The sequence below is a fragment of the Eulemur rufifrons genome, chromosome 28 (genome assembly GCF_041146395.1).
Source record: "Eulemur rufifrons isolate Redbay chromosome 28, OSU_ERuf_1, whole genome shotgun sequence".
Taxonomy (NCBI): domain Eukaryota; kingdom Metazoa; phylum Chordata; class Mammalia; order Primates; family Lemuridae; genus Eulemur; species Eulemur rufifrons.
In genome coordinates, this window is record NC_091010.1 from 7738562 (window position 1) to 7753945 (window position 15384).

At 50.7% G+C, this 15384-nt stretch overlaps 1 protein-coding gene across 1 annotated transcript in view; it reads left to right on the top strand.

Moving 5' to 3' along the window:
* The window catches only part of SH2D4B (SH2 domain containing 4B), a 72948-nt gene that overhangs the window by 42403 nt on the left and 15161 nt on the right, over positions 1-15384 (top strand). Inside the window, exons 5-6 of the mRNA XM_069460848.1 lie at positions 8082-8280; positions 12510-12637. Of these exons, the coding sequence (XP_069316949.1) occupies positions 8082-8280; positions 12510-12637 (327 nt within the window). The remainder of the gene's footprint in view (positions 1-8081; positions 8281-12509; positions 12638-15384) is intronic.

The window sequence follows — 15384 nt, forward strand, 5'->3', positions numbered from 1 at the left end:
TTGCCAGTGTTTTCATTGCTTTATGGAGGAGAGGATTTTCAGAGCTCCTTAATTCACCTTTTCCACTGACACCCTTTTAAACTGATGTTTAACTAATTTGGTGCCAGTCCTGAAACACCCGGAACTTCCTGGGACAGATTTGGAGACATAACTGGGCTGTCGGCAAGGTGGACGGGTGGGAAGTCTTTTGTGTTGGATCTTTTTTCTATTCCAAGTGACCTAGTATATAATCAAGTACTTGAAAAAAAAAAAAATAAGGCAAACAGAAATTGAATAAAATAAAAACTTGATTAAAAAATTTTAAATGTAATTTTTATTTATTTATTTTTTAAATTGTTTGCACCATGAGGCAGTTGCACTTTCTAAGAAACCAATCTTCTTCTTACTTCTTCCCACTGATGACCTTGATGACATGTTCCAAGGCCCCTGGGTGAAGGCAGCGTGAGGGCCGGGTGCTCAGGTCCAGAGCAGAGATTATTCCTTGTGCAGAAAGAAGTCTCAGAGCATCGACGCCAGCATGGCACGAATCTCATCTCCCAACCAGGCTTCTGTCTCCCTTTCCTGGGGACTTACTGTTGTTTTCACAAAAGAGCTTGAAAACCCAGCTGTCTTTGTTCTCCAAGTCCCCTTACAGCTGCTGTTTCTCATGTGTTGATGCTGAAGCCCACCAGGTAACGCAGCTGTGAGCAGTTGGCTTTGGTGAAGAGGGTGTGCCGTCCCACGGTCCCCTGGCCCCCAGGCCCCTGTAGCCTCTCCACTTCTGTGGCTTCAGGGACCCTTCTGTGAAACCATCTGGGTTCTGTGTAATTAATGCATTTTGGACATTACTACCCTGGCCTGGTGGCTGCCCTCAGCTTAAGAATTTCTTCCCTTGGGGAAAGTTCCTTTCTTACTGGAGTGACCTCTGTACTAGGCTCTTTGAATTAATGAGAGCCCAAGAGATTGTGTCAGCGGATGGAACTGAATCTGGGGCCCACCCCAGCAGTGCAAGCAGAGGGCAGACTCCCCGGGCCCCGCCTCCTGGAGCACCAAGTGGTGAGTCCATCAGTCCTTGGACTCCTCCCTAACACCGCGGGAGGAGAGTGGTCCTGTCAGTGGTTTGCAGGGAAACAGCAAAATGATTGGTGGAGAAGAACCCTCTGTTTGCAACAAGAGTGGAATCACAGTATGGAATGGGTGTGTGCGCAGTTTCAAATCACAGTGGGATTTTGCTCTTAAGTCTCCATTCTTTGTTAGAGGGGGCGGGTATGGGTGTGCCCTTGGGGCTGGGAGGGAAATGTGGGCGGGGTCCGCGTTCCGGAATTGTCCTCTTTCCTCTGAGGGCCACTTCCGGCTGTGGGACCTGAGTCTCGCTGTACCAGTCACTTCCTTTCAGAGTCAAAACTACAAATGCAAACATTGTGCTCAAAGCTCATTTTTCATCCAGGGAAGGCTCTGAGGTGACGCCTCAGGGGCAGATGCCCAGGAGAGGAGAAGGTTCCAGCTGCTTACTGATAACTGCCAGGCAGATGCCCTTTAACTGTGTCCTGCCCATTCACACAGGGCTGGAGTTGTTTTAGCAATTGCCAAATACCGTCCTCACTAAATCCATCTGAATGCCCCAAACCCTGAGCTGTCACAAAGCCTTAGGACATTCTTTACTCATAAGCTGAGAACAGCCTCCGAGGGGAGTGAGTGTTGGTGTTTCTATTTTATTGACAAGGAACCTGAGACCAGACTTAGAAGACAGTTTGGGGGGTTGTGCTCCAAGGAAGGGTTTTCTCTCGTCCTTCCTCCTGGCCTGGTGCTCTGGCCCGTGGATCAGGTGTCCTCCATAAGCGGATGTACAAGGGGCGTCTTTGGCCATTGGCCTCACGGGGCCTCCCAAGGTCCATTTCACAAAGAAGCAGTGAGTGCTCATCGAGCCCTTCCTGTGGAGTCTCTTAAACACTCGGCTGAGCACCCCGGGGACCCCCGAGTGGCAGCTAAGTTTGCGGGAACACAAAGCAGACATCACACTCCGATAACAAGTTTGTCTGAAGCAACAAAATGCAGGGAGATGGAAGCTCTGTCTCTCCTGGAGCTCAGAGCTGGTGGTAGTTGTGGGAGCAGGCTCTATACTGTTCTCAGCACAGAACAGCCCTCTACAACCCGTCCGCCTGCAGCTTGGGGAGGATCTCATCATCTGCCCCCAGGGCCATCGAGGGGCAGCAGCAGACAGCTGGCCCTTCGTATTCTTGCCTTCCATATCCGTGGCTTCAATCAACCCTGGATTGAAAATGTTAAAATAAAACAATAAAAAATAACAACACAACAATATAAAATGATACAAATAAAAACAATACAGTATAACAACTATTTATACAGCATTTATACTGTATTAGGTATTATTAAAATAAGTAATCTAGAGATACTTTAAAGTATATGGGCGGATACATGTAGGTTATTTGCAAATATTACATCATTTTATAGAAGGAACTTGAGCATTGTGGATTTTGGAATCTGCGGCGGGGGCGGAGTGGGGAAGGTGGGGGGAGGTTTCCTAGAACAAATCCCCCAGGACACCAAGGGACAACCGTACATTGATTGAATCTCACGGTCTGGAAGAAGAGGCTCTCACACACAGTTACAGTTCAACACGCAGGTGTTCTGATAACGGTTTGCATGAAGGACGTGGAGAGGGAGTGGACCCCTTTGGAGAACGGTGTGCACGTGGCAAGGCCCAGGGGAGGGAATGGCGCTTGGCAAGGTGGGTAAGGGCATCACAGCAGAGGGAGCAGCACTGAGCAAAGCAAGGTCAGCGTGTGCATAGGTCATGGCACAGGCCGTGATGCAGTTGCAGCTTGCGGTTCCAGTGACGAAAAATGAGGCCACGAAGATAAGGTGGGAAAAAGCTAAAGAAAAATTCATCCATTCAAATTCAGCATGGAAGCAGAGGCAGGTGGGAAAAGGAGGCAGGGTGAAGGTTTACACTGAACAAAACAAAACAGTGAACAATCACAAAGTGAAGTCACTGGAGGCTACTGCAGTATGGGGGAAAGAGCCCTGGACTGGGAGCCTGGCCTGGCTGTGCTCCTTACTAGTGTGAACTTGAGCAAGTTTTTGCTCAGTTGCTCGGTGTCCTCACTTGTAAAATGGGGTTAATCATGTTGAGCTACGGCTTGTTGGAAGGGTGAAGTGAGAGAGAAGAAACAAAAGTGCTTTCTCAGTTGTGAAGGCACTCATGAAGCGCTCCTCTCTTCGTAGCTGCACGATGGGGTGGAGAGTTGAGAGCTGGGCGGGGGTGTCTTTAGGGACAGAGAATGGCACTCATGTGGCCCCGGAGCCGCCTGGTTGCTAATTAACGTACTGTGTAGCAGCTGAAAGGGGAAAGGCCTCGAAAAACGAGAAAAAAGATGTGATAATTATGATTTTAGTTTCTCATTTTATACTTTCTTAAAGAATGATCAGCTAAACTCTAGAGCCTGTCATTCAAACCCAACAAAGCCATTCCACACTCAATTAATTTAATATGAAAGACAGAGTGGGCCATTAATCTATCGGGGAGCAGCAATCTTTGATAAAACACCCAAATTAAATTCTCCAACTTAGAAAAAAAGGGAATTATCCCCTTTAGTACCATTTGAAAACAGTTAGTTATTCAGTTCAACAGAGAATTCACTTCGTTATTCAGCCAGAGCTCTGGCTTCTGAGAAGGTATCAGGCACAGAAATTCATTTCATAACTTTTCCACTGAGAACTTGTAGGCGTGTGGAGTTAGATAACATCTGGTTAGTTGCCCAGAGATTTAGAGACGAGTCATCATGACTTGACAAATGATACTGTTTATAAAAATTGGACATTTATTATTGTTGTTGTTTGGTTAGAAATGTAAGTAGGGTTTGGAGCTGTCGGACCTGTGATCGCCCCTGTGATTTCGATTTCGGGTGTGGCCCTCAGCCGCGGCCACACGCTCCCAGCCCCTGCCAGGCTGCCGGTGGAGCTGAGCGAGAAACGTGGGCTCAGGCCCTGGCTGGGGTCGTGCTGCGTGTTCCAGTCCCTTCTCTCTCAGGAAGGAGTGTGTTCTGGGGTCTGGGTTTAACGTCGGTGATTCTAAAATGCTGTAGGCTTGAGACCAACAGAACCCGGAGGGGCTTGTGGGGGTGGCGTCTGGCCTGGGGGCGGCGCAGCGCGGAATTTCAAGCTGGGAGAACAGCTGCAGGAGAAGACCAAAGAAGAACTTTTTCTATCCACTGATGGGATGAGAAATCGTGCAGTTTCTCCTTGGACGTAACTAATTTGAAGTGCTTTCCAAACTCTAGGTGCCATATAATTTTGGTATTATAACTCGGAAAAATGCCAAGCCGAGCCCCCCAGTGGCCGATCTGTGCCCTGCTTAGGATTCTCTCTCCTCTTGAATGGCTCAAGCATCCCGGGGTCTTTTGCTTCCCCCACGGTGTGGGGAGTGTTGGGTCTTAAGGAATTTCTGCAGTTACTCCCGGAGGCCACAGGGGGGCACTGTTGGCAGCCATCGGCATAGCCCGCAGGACGAAGATCAGAAACCTTGGGTCAGGTTGAGAGAGCCCCTTCCCTTGGCCCAGGTTCAGCTGTGGGGGAACTTCGCTTCCTTTCCCAGAGGTTCATCTCTCAGAGTCGTCATCATGAGTGCCAAACCCACCCGTTCTTCCAGGTGACCGTGGCTCCAGCCGGCTGAATTGCAAAGGGCCTGTGTATTCTCATCAACATCTGGGCACCTGTTCCTCCTTTTCAGGGGTCAAGAGGCCCCCCTCTGCACAAAATTCTCATTTTTCCCATTCCCTATCCAGCCCCCCAGCCCTACACCACTTCCCACCTCCACCCAGGCACAGACCCTTTCTAAAGGTGCCATTCCAGCCTCTTCATCTCACAGGAAACACAATAAAAACCACAACAGATAATATTTAATGAACCTCTGCCATGTGCCAAGGACTGTGCAAGCCTCTTCTATGAACTACCCATTTAGGTCTCAAAGCCCCCCTATGAGGCCTTCCTTTTGTAGACGAGGAAGCAAAGTGCAGACAGGGTAACTCCAGCTGCCTGAGATCACATGGAGAAGAATTTAAACACGTGTACACACATACACAATTTAAGTCTTTATTGATGCCTTTCCCTATATCATAGGATTCTTCATTAATTTTTGGGAACATTCCTCCATTCACCCAAGGGATTACTACAAATTGATGTTGCTTTGAAGCATTTGATTTCTCTGTAGGATATAGCTGGGTCATCTGAATTCTACAGGGCCCTGAGTCTTTTCTGTCTGGGCATTGGGGATTGGGGAGGGCCTGGCATTTATGAGCTGACCCAGGGTTGGACTGAGTCAGTGACCACAGCTGCAGAGAGGGAAGTTTGTAGCATGGTAGGTGCTTGGTGGAGCCAGAGCACAGCGTGTGTGTGTGTGTGTGTGTGTGTGTGCGCGCGCGTGCAAGGAGGGCAGGGGAGAGCTCAGAGGCCCACGGAGCTGGGGGAGGGGAGCAGCCAGGGTACTTCTTAAGGGCTTCATCTTCCAGGCTGAGGTGTTTGCACTTGGGGAACCACTGAAGGCTTTTGAGGTAGAGAATGGCAAGATCAGAGCTGGGCTTCGGGAGGATGGATTTAGTCTCTTTGTGACAAATGGCTCAGCGTCTCACCTGTCTGAGTTTCAAAAACCTGTCTTCCTAGTCTGGATACAATTTCTTTCTGCAACCTGTCACTGTTACTGTCTCTCAGGGGCTGTAAACTCCCCAAGTCACTGGCCCCACTAGGGCATGAGCTTCTAGTGATTAGTTTGCAGTCTAGTGACCGCAGAGCCCATCCCTGGACATCCTGACCTCGTTGGAGCCTCTCACCCCAATGCAAGGCAGGTATTACGGTGGTCTTAGTATGTGAACTTTACAGAAGAGCCAACTGGGCACCAAAACCCAGGTTTTCTCCCTAAAATGGCCTCCTTCCTCTTCTTTCTTTGGAAAATTCCCATTGATTTCAGACTCGATCAAATTCTCTCTTCTGTGACGGCTGCCTGCTCCCTAGCAGAATGTAAGTGCTGCTGCCCCTAATCTCTGACAATACTTTATTGGTCCTTTTTAAAATGATACTGCTTTCTTTTCATTATGGTAGAGATATTTCTTTGGTCTTATTTTTCCAGCTTGGCTCTGAGAAAGAAGGGTCTGCTTCTCTGTTATCTCTGTATCCAGCTCAGGGCCTAATGCAAAGTTAAATACTTAATTGGGTGCAATCAGTCATCCAAAAATATGTATCACCTGCCGTGTTCTTGGCACTAGAATACAGCAATGAATAGACCAAAGAAAATTCTCCACCTGCCCTCGTGGAGTTCACAGCCCAGTGGATATTCCGCGTGTGACACCCACGAGGTACACTTCCATAAATACCTTCTGAGGGACAGACTTCACACTGCCTTTCTCAGATCTGGGAGATGTTATGTTCCCAGGAAGGGTTCTTTGACAACTTGTGAAGTAGAAACGCTTTCTTACAGGACCAGGGCAGCTGACCTTTGCCCCCAAATGCTAAAGGAGAGCACAGCTCTCGGAGGGTGCCTGCTACGCGTGTGTTGAATGGTGTTGGAGTAGACACGCGCACTAAGATTTTACTCCAGGAGGAGAAGGTGACCTGTGGGGGTCCGGGACGAACGTTAGCCCAGCACAATTAGAAGAAAAAGGCCGGCTTCGAGAGTTCTCTATAAAAGGATTGGGTTTTAAAAGCAGAGAGGGGCCTGCCAAGATGCAATCAGACTACAAAATAATTGGTTTTAATTCTAGACCTTGTCCCCAATAAGTTTTGTTGCCTGTCCTGCATTTTCCCCCGTTCCAGACCTCCCTTTTGAGTTTTAGAAGCAGCAACACACAGATGTCTTTTCAGGGCTGCTTGGCTGAGACAGGGCCCCTCCGTGAGGAGCACAAAAAGACGGAAGGTGGAGAGAGGGGTGTCTTGGAGTCTTGTAACCTGTACAGTTACCAAAAGATCCTCTTCCCTCTCCCTCTCACACACTCACCCACCAGCTCCCAAAGTCATAGGAAACGAAAAATAAAGGGCACCAGAATTGGGACACCAACATTTCCAACAACTTATCCTGTGGTGGTAGAACGGATGGTTTGTGGCCTGGTCCACTGACCCAGGTGGGCAAGTCTCTGTTCTTCCTTGGGCTTCAGTTTCCACGTGAGTAACATGAGGAGGTTGGACCAGATGGTCCTTATATTTTGGGAGACAGGGTCTCACTATGTTGCCCAGGCTGGTCTTGAACTTCTGGACTCAAGGGATCCTCCCACCTCAGCCTCCTGAGTAGCTGGGATTACAGACACGAGCCACAGCACCTGGCTGGCCCAGGTGGTCTTTAAATGCTCCTTTGGCTTTTTGCAGGAAAGAGCTCTGGTGTCAGATACACAGAGTTTCAAATAGAAGGGGGCTTGGGGGAGGGGGTGGGGCATGTCATGGGAAGAGCCTCGTGGGTTTTAGAACCAGGTACGCCTGGTTTCCATTCCTGGCTCTTCCATATTAGCTATTTAACTTTGTGCAAGTTACTGAACCTTTCAGAGGCTGGGTTTCCTCACATATAAAGCGGAAAAATGATGGGCCTTTCCCAGGTGGCTGGGGGAAGTGTCTATAGAGAGATGATGCCTGGAGAGCACAGAGCCCAGGGCTTGGCACAGAGAAAGCCCGCAGTCAATGTGGGTGATGGCCGCGGTGTCTGGAGATGCAGACCACCTGGTCAGGTGCCCTTGAGGCTGGGCAGGTGGGCACAGGGTTTGCGAAGCTGCTCTGAGCAGGGCACTCCCAGGAAGATGGAGATGGAAATTTCCATCTAAAGGTTCTTAGATCTTTCTGGAGTGGAGTCACAGCAACAAACAGACAACTCTAAATTGTCATGAGTGTCTTTACCTCCATAGGGACGGGCTTGCCCTAGGGCTGCTGTTAGGGCCGGACCTGGGCTGCCCTGCCATTCTTGGGCTGTGAGCCTCCGTGCAGCCTCTGTGGGTCAGAGTGGCCGGTTCTGTGTGAATCCCGGGCCTCCTGGACTAAGCCCGGTCCTGGCTTATGCAGTGCACGGCCTGGGCCGCAGGTCTGGGCCAACGCTGTCTCACTCTTTCCAGTGCGCCGTTCCAAGGCTGCTGATGAAGAGAGGAGTCGCCGAGCCCAGCGCGCCCGGGACGAGTACCGGCGCCACTCGCTCCGCGCCATCCAGAAGGGCACCGTCGCCGGCCTCAGCTCCATGTTCCGAGAGCTCGGCCAGAGCCATGAGCAGGAGGCTCCGGGCCCGGGGCCGTCGCAGCCCCTCCCTGTGCGGGTCAGGTGGGTCGGGCTCCGCGGCCCGTGGCTGGGGGCGGGGCCTTGGACTGGGGCATGTGACACCGACGTTCCAGTACCGGTTCTGCTCCAGATTTGCATTGAAATTGGGGTTAGTCATTGCCCCTCTTTGGACCTCAATGTCCCAGTCTGTGTAATGGAGGGGGAGGGGCAGGAGAGGTGTGAGGGTTGGAGATTTCTAATAACTTTGAAGTTCTGGGAGTCTTCACCTTTTGGGGATCAAGGATTCCTTTGAGAGTCTGAAGAAAGCTGTGCACCCCCCCTCCCCTTTTTCTGAGATGTGCACATATAAATACCCCAAAATGCTTGCATGCAATTTTACTCTTAAAGGTCCATGAACCCCAGGTTAAGAGCTTGGAATGAAAGACCTCAGATGGGCTGAATATGGCCCAGCAGCCCGGAACCCGGGGCTCGCTCGCTGCCTTCTGTACCCACAGACAGCACTGCTTTCTCCCCAGCTGGATTGACAGGTTTGCAGCTTAGTGTGGCTGGGTGCAGAAGGGTCCCCACACACATTTGTGCCCCCAAAGGGTTTGTTTGGCAAGGGCACTTAGGTGACTGCCCACAATCGCCAGGACCAAAGTTCGAAAGGTCGCAGGGAGCCTCTCCAACCTCCTGCCTGTGCCCGCCTCAGGCAGCCCCAAGGTTTGAACCCTCCCCTCTCAGGTGCCACCTGCTCCCCTCACTGCCGAGCGAGCCCCTGCCGGCTCCCTTAGCCACAGGCAGTGTGCCCAAGAGTCCCTTTACCCCTGATCACAAAGGGTTGTCTGGGTTTTGCTTTAATTGGGATTCGGGGTTATTCATAACCCTCTTCTCCCTCTCCCTTCAGTCTAGGGAGAGCCGACCCTGACTTCATTTCTTCCCTCCCGCCCGCCCCTTCCTTCCTTGTCATGTATGTGGTTCCCAAACCAGAGAGTTTAAAAAGGTCTACGGAGAAAAATCCCACCCCTTCCCTTGTCCTCCCTCCGTCTGCTCACTTCCCTCTGCCCCCCGAGGGCAATTACTGTTCTGCTGTGTCCTCCCAGTTTGTTTTTGCAGTTGCCAACATGAAAAACCTTATCCTCTCTTTTTTGCATAAAAGATTGCATATTATACATGGGGCTCTGCGCTTTGATTTTTTCCCCATTTAACTATTTTTAGAGGTCTTTTCATATCAAGTCTTAGCTTGTTAATTTAATTTTATTTAGGTTATTTTTAACAGGTGCATAGTATTCTACTGCATGGATGTGCTATAATTTATCAAAAACTTTGTATTAATGGACACTGGCGTTGTTTCAGATCGTTGGCTGTTACCAACAGCGCCCCTAATGAACAACCTTGCAGAAGTTTATTTTATACACATGCGACTATTACCTGCAAGAGAAACTGCCCAAAGTGGGATTGCTGGCTCGGGGCTGTGTGCATTTGTGATATTGATAGTAGTCATCAACTTGGCCTCCACATGGGGGGCAGCAATTCACTCTCATCCCTCAGCCTTGCCGACAGTGCCTTGGCAAACTTATGTTTCGTATGAGAAATAATATCTCAGAGCAAGTTTAAACTTGCGTTTCTATTTATGAATGAGGTTAAACATTTTGTATATGTTTAAGGGCCACTGGTATTTCCTTATCTATCTGTCCTTTCTTCTACCCATTTTTTTTTTTTTATTGTGCTATTGGTCTTTTCCTTTTTGATTTCTAGGAACTCCTAAACTATTAGCGAGGAGCATCCCTTTGTCTGTGATAAACATTTTTTCTCATTTATCTTTTGACTTTAGTGATGGAATTTTCTGTCATGCAGAAATTCTTGATTTTTATGAGGTCAAATTTCCTTTTGTGTTTTTTAGATTTGGGGGCATAATTAGAAAAGCCTTCTTCCTCTTTATGCTTTTAAAAAGAAACCTTGAATTATCCCTTGGACCCACATGACAGAGCCACATGGACCCTGCACGGCCTGGTTCTAGGCCTGCTGTGCAGTCACTAGGGGAGCTGCAAACCCCCAGAGAAGCCACCCACTAGCCTCCCTCTTGTGGCTGCCCCAAGGGACAGACCCCGTGGCCTCGCTGCTCTCAGCTTTGTGGCACTTGTGCTGGCCTGCACACCTGCCTGTCAGTGCTGAAGGGTGGGAGCACTCCGCTGGTGGGAGGGGAGTTCTGGGTGCAGGAGTGAAGCTCTGGCCAGGGCCCCTTGGAGCAGCCATGCTAGCCTAGCATTTATAATCTGAGGGAATCAAATTCCCTCCCTAGAAATTCTCCGCTTGGAAACAAATTCAAATCCACTGCTTAGGAACAGAAGGACAAGAGTGAGTGAATTTTTTTTGCTGTTATTTATAACCTCTGATTGCCTTCTAAGGAGAGTAAGTCCTAGAAACTAGAGGATCTCCCCCCAACCCCTGTGAAAAAGTAACATAGTTATTTTTTCAGGGAATGCAAATGTGGAGCAAGAGGCTGGGTGGGGCAGGGCTGCCCTGTGCTGCTTAACAAAGATGAAGGCATCTGACTTCCTGAGGGGGACGGGGGAGGATGCTGCAGGCAGCAAGGCTATTGTAGGGCTGGAGGGTTAAAGGAAGCCCAGAGAGGCGTGAGGGAAGACAGGGTTTGGAGGCAAACTGAAGGGATGATGGCTTTAAGCTGTGGAATGTCACCTCACTTTCTGTTTTCCTTCCAACATCTTTTCTAAAAGCTACAGTGTTCAGCCTTGTGTACGTGTGTGCGTGTGTGCACGAGTGTGCATGGGTAAGTGCATTCATTTTAGGGCAAGTACAAATATGCCAGGCGGATTCATTCCGGGACTCGCAAGGAGGTGCACCGAGTCCAGCATCAGGGTCTTGGCACAGGGCAAATACAGAGACTACGCAAGGGGACAGCTGGCATTTGTTTTATAAAGAAAAAGGACAGCAGCGGTGAATTCTAAATGCCATACTATTAGGTGGATAGCAATGGTAAAATAAGAATTAACCGGGTTCCTGTCACTCAGCTGGAGATGGTGAGGAGGCTGTGGTTGATCGAGGTGGGCCGAGGCCTTGCTGTTCAGAAGTTTCCGTGCAATGAGGTAATGCAGTATGGTCTCGCTACAGTTAATTCAGCACATCGTTGTTGGGTGCCTGCTGTGTTATGCGCTGTCAAGCTCTTGCAGTTTTAGGGTAGCCCGAATATAGCAGGGCTCTCATGTGGCCCGGTCTGTGTGTGTATTCAGGAACCACAGGTCAGACATAAAAGCAATGACAGTCTTGGCTTGTGAGAAAACATTGAACCGTACCTGGTACATTCTCTTCCATGCTTCACACGCTCCTGCTCTCTCCACTCTCGGTGCTTGCAGTCCTCACCCGCCCCTGTCCACAGGCCACCCCTGTGCAGTGCTGTTCCCTCCCTGCTCCTTTCCCCTGTGCTCATCCTTTGTATTTCCTGGGCGGGGAATCTCAGCTACTTCCAGAGCACATGGGGTTCTCTGGTGTCTCAGTTCACTGTCCTGATTCTGCCACACAAAAGTGCAGGAGCAAGTGGCAAAGGCAGGTGTTCCTTTACAGGGTGGACAGGGGGCGATACAGGGCGGGGGACCCAGAATTCTCTGTATCGGGGAGTGAAGGGTGTGGGGAACACTCACATAGCAATAAATTCGTTCCTGTTCCATCAGGATGTTGATGTTCATGTCCTGGCCGTGCTCGGCCGTGCCTTTTCTTTCTCTCTGGTGTCTCCTCCAAGCCTCTTTTCACTCCCACCTGGGTGCCTTTTTTTTTTGAAGCAAGTGATAACAGTTTTCTTTCTTTTTTTTTTTTTGAGACAGAGTCTCACTCTGTTGCCCAGGCTAGAGTGAGTGCCGTGGCGTCAGCCTAGCTCACAGCAACCTCAGACTCCTGGGCTCAAGCGATCCTCCTGCCTCAGCCTCCCGAGTAGTTGGGACTACAGGCATGCGCCACCATGCCCGGCTAATTTTTCTATATATATTTTTAGCTGTCTATATAATTTCTTTCTATTTTTAGTAGAGATGGGGTCTCGCTCTTGCTCAGGCTGGAACAGTTTTCTTTTAGAAAACATAATAATAGCTGGTACATTATAATCTGAAAGTGCCCTCAACTACCTGGGCTTGTTTAGTCCTCTCCACAGGCGTGAATGTGGGCATCAGGCTTACCCATTCTCTCCATGGCCCTCCTGCTCTCCCTCCCCTCCTTTCCTCCTTCCCTCTTCGCCCCTTCCTTTCCACCCCTCCCGCTCTTCCACCCTTCCTCTCTCTCCTCAGCCGCGCTTGGGAGCGCCCGCTGCGTCCAGTGTCCAGAGACGTCATCGTCCGCTGGTTTAAGGAGGAGCAGCTGCCTCGCCGAGCCGGCTTTGAGAGGAACACCAAATCCATCGCCCCCTGGTTCCATGGTAGGACCGCTTTCCGGGTTCCGGGGCAGGCGGTTCCCACTCTGTGCCTCCCTTGCAGGACGGCTGTCATGGGGGCGGGTAGGGAGTGCACACCCTATGCCAGCGCCATTCTGCCCCCACCATCTCCTAGCAGGAGCCCAGGAGACTGGAGGCCCCAGGGATGCGGGCCGGCGCTCCCGCTCCCTGCTGGGAAGGGATGCACATGACTTGCCCTCTGCTCTCCCTGGGCAACCTCCTGGGCCACCAAAGACCCCTCAGAGGCGTCTTCTCTGTAGTCAGGGCATGGTGAGCTCTCAGAGGACCATGCGCTCCCGGCTGGGCAGGGCCCCCATCTTGCCCTCTGATCCCACCTCCCTGGATCTGGCCACAGCCTGGCATGCTGTAGGCTCTGAGTGGTACTCATGGGTGAGATGACAGGTGGCTCAATGAAGACAGCGGGGCCACCCAAACCGAATATTAGAGCTGGGGGGCTCCTCGAAGGTCCCCCCTTGCCTGCCTTACTCCCAAAGCTTTTTTTTTTGTTCCTCAAACAAGCCGTCCTAGTCCTCTCCATCTGCACCTGCTGTTGCCCTGCTTGCTTTTGCTGTTTTCTCCAGGCTCTCTGCATGGCAGACACGGTCTCATTTTCCATCTCGAGTATCCCTCCTCAGAGAGGCCTTTCCTGAACCCCTCACCGACAGCAGCCTTCCCCAGTTTCTCTCCGTTCACCCTGTTTATTCCTTAGGGCACTCACCCAACTGGTACTTGTCTTACTCCCTTCTTGTCTGTTCTCCTACCTGCATGTGAGCCTGCGGGGCCCAGGACTTTGCCTATTTCCCGCATGCCTGGCACAGTAAGCACCCAGGGGAGGAGCGGGTGAAGGCGGGAATGAAGTGTCAGAGTTAGGATGAGATCCTAGGCTTTCCCATCCCAAAGAATAGCCCTTGCTTCTCTGCGCAGGTGATGGGTTCCTGCGGGACCTGGGAGCAATCAGAAAACCCAGATCCACACACGAGAGGGTCAGGTTAGCCTTCCCAGTGGTCATGTGCTCAGCGGGGCCAGGGCCCTGTGTCTCAGGCATCTCTGTGCTCAACCCTCGCCCCTGGCTCCGACCTGCCCAGGTTCAGGTGCAGAAGTACCTCCAAGACAAACTCACCATCTCCCTCTGTTGCCACTGCTGTTGAGTCCCTCGCCTTGACTCATGGCAGCCCATAGCGCAGATCAGGCTGGGCATGGGCATGCCTCGGTGACAAATGCATCCAGAGTCTCCGTGACTCCCACCAACCAGGGTTTGTTTCTTATTCATGGTACATGCCCTTTGGGGGTTGGTGGTAGACTTTCATCTGGGGCTCAGCCTGCATGAGCTGCTTCTGTTGGAAACTCGGATGGTCTCGTGGCAGAGGGAAAAGAGAGACCTGCTGAACCACGCACTGGTCCCTAAAGCTTCTACATGGAATTGACACAAGCTGGCATTGCTCATGTTCCACTAGCCAGAGCCAGTCTGGCATCCATGGTGCAGTGGACAGTTCTGGAGGATAATTGAGTCTAATATAACCACCATCCACTTTTAGATCTCTTCCCTCTCCCCGGCCCCCGCACATCCAGCAGAGGATGGAGCGGCTCTGCGGCTCAGAGAGAAGACAGTCAGCACTCCTGGGTGACTGAGCCAGGTGTCTCTAGAGCTGGCCCTGGGGATTTCCTGCCTCTCACTTCTGTCCCAGTTGTGTCTCTGTAGCCCCTAGTAGAGCTTCTATTTGAATCACCACTTTGCTCCCCATTCATACGTCATGATAGTCATGGAAGCGCAGCGCTGCCGTCATGTTGCCTGCAGGGGGCAACTCAAACGTGCTGAGGTGACAGTTTGGCAGCTGCCCTGGGTCCCCTGTGTGCTTTCCGTAGCCAGTGGAGAAAGCACAGCAGAGGTGTTCAAATTTATCTTTAGCTTTATTTTCTGCCTTGATTTACAAAAAAAAAAAAAGGTAACTTTTCTATTGTCACAGAACAAACAGAATCGAGATTTAAGTCTTACAATTGATGTAGCTAATTTCATGTTCTTCTGACAGTTCTACCATAAAGCATGCAGAAAAGTGGCTAATACACGGACCAGAGCTGTTCAGTGACAGAGTTTTCATTGATCTGTGACAGAATGAAAGAAGAAGGCTCACCTACGTAGGGCGGCCAGGTATCTTTACTTAGGAAGGACTGTGTCGTACTCTAAGATTATAGCCTTCTCTCAGTTGTAGTGTTACAGCGTCTTATTTTTTATGAATTGATGGTGACAGTAGGCTAGAGTGGTCATTTTTATATATTGTCCTTGCTTGGAAAAGCAAAAAGGTAGCAGCCCTATGTTGGTTCTCAAGACCTTTTTAGGTAGCTTTATTCATTCCTGAAACCCCCAAGTCTGAAACAAATGGTGTGGTCCAACTTCTCTCCCAGCGTAGGAATTGCCTGAGGGGGGAGGTAGGACTCCCTCTGCCCCAGTCGTTAGGGAGACAAGCAGCCCTCACAAGGCTGCTGGTCAGGGGTTTTGCAGGAGCTTGGCCGGGTGTCTCAGCTGCCACGGCTCTGCTCCACGGATCTCTCGTGCGCCTCTGGGGACCAGCGGGCTTGCTCAGGGGTGCTCTTCTCACGGCAGAGCACAGGCACCAGAGAGCAACTGGCAGCACCCGAGGCTCTTGAGGTCCAGTCTTAGAACCAGCCCATTGTCACTTCTGCCATTGTCACTTGTGCCTCATGCCATTGGCCGCAATATGTCATGGAGTTGAGGG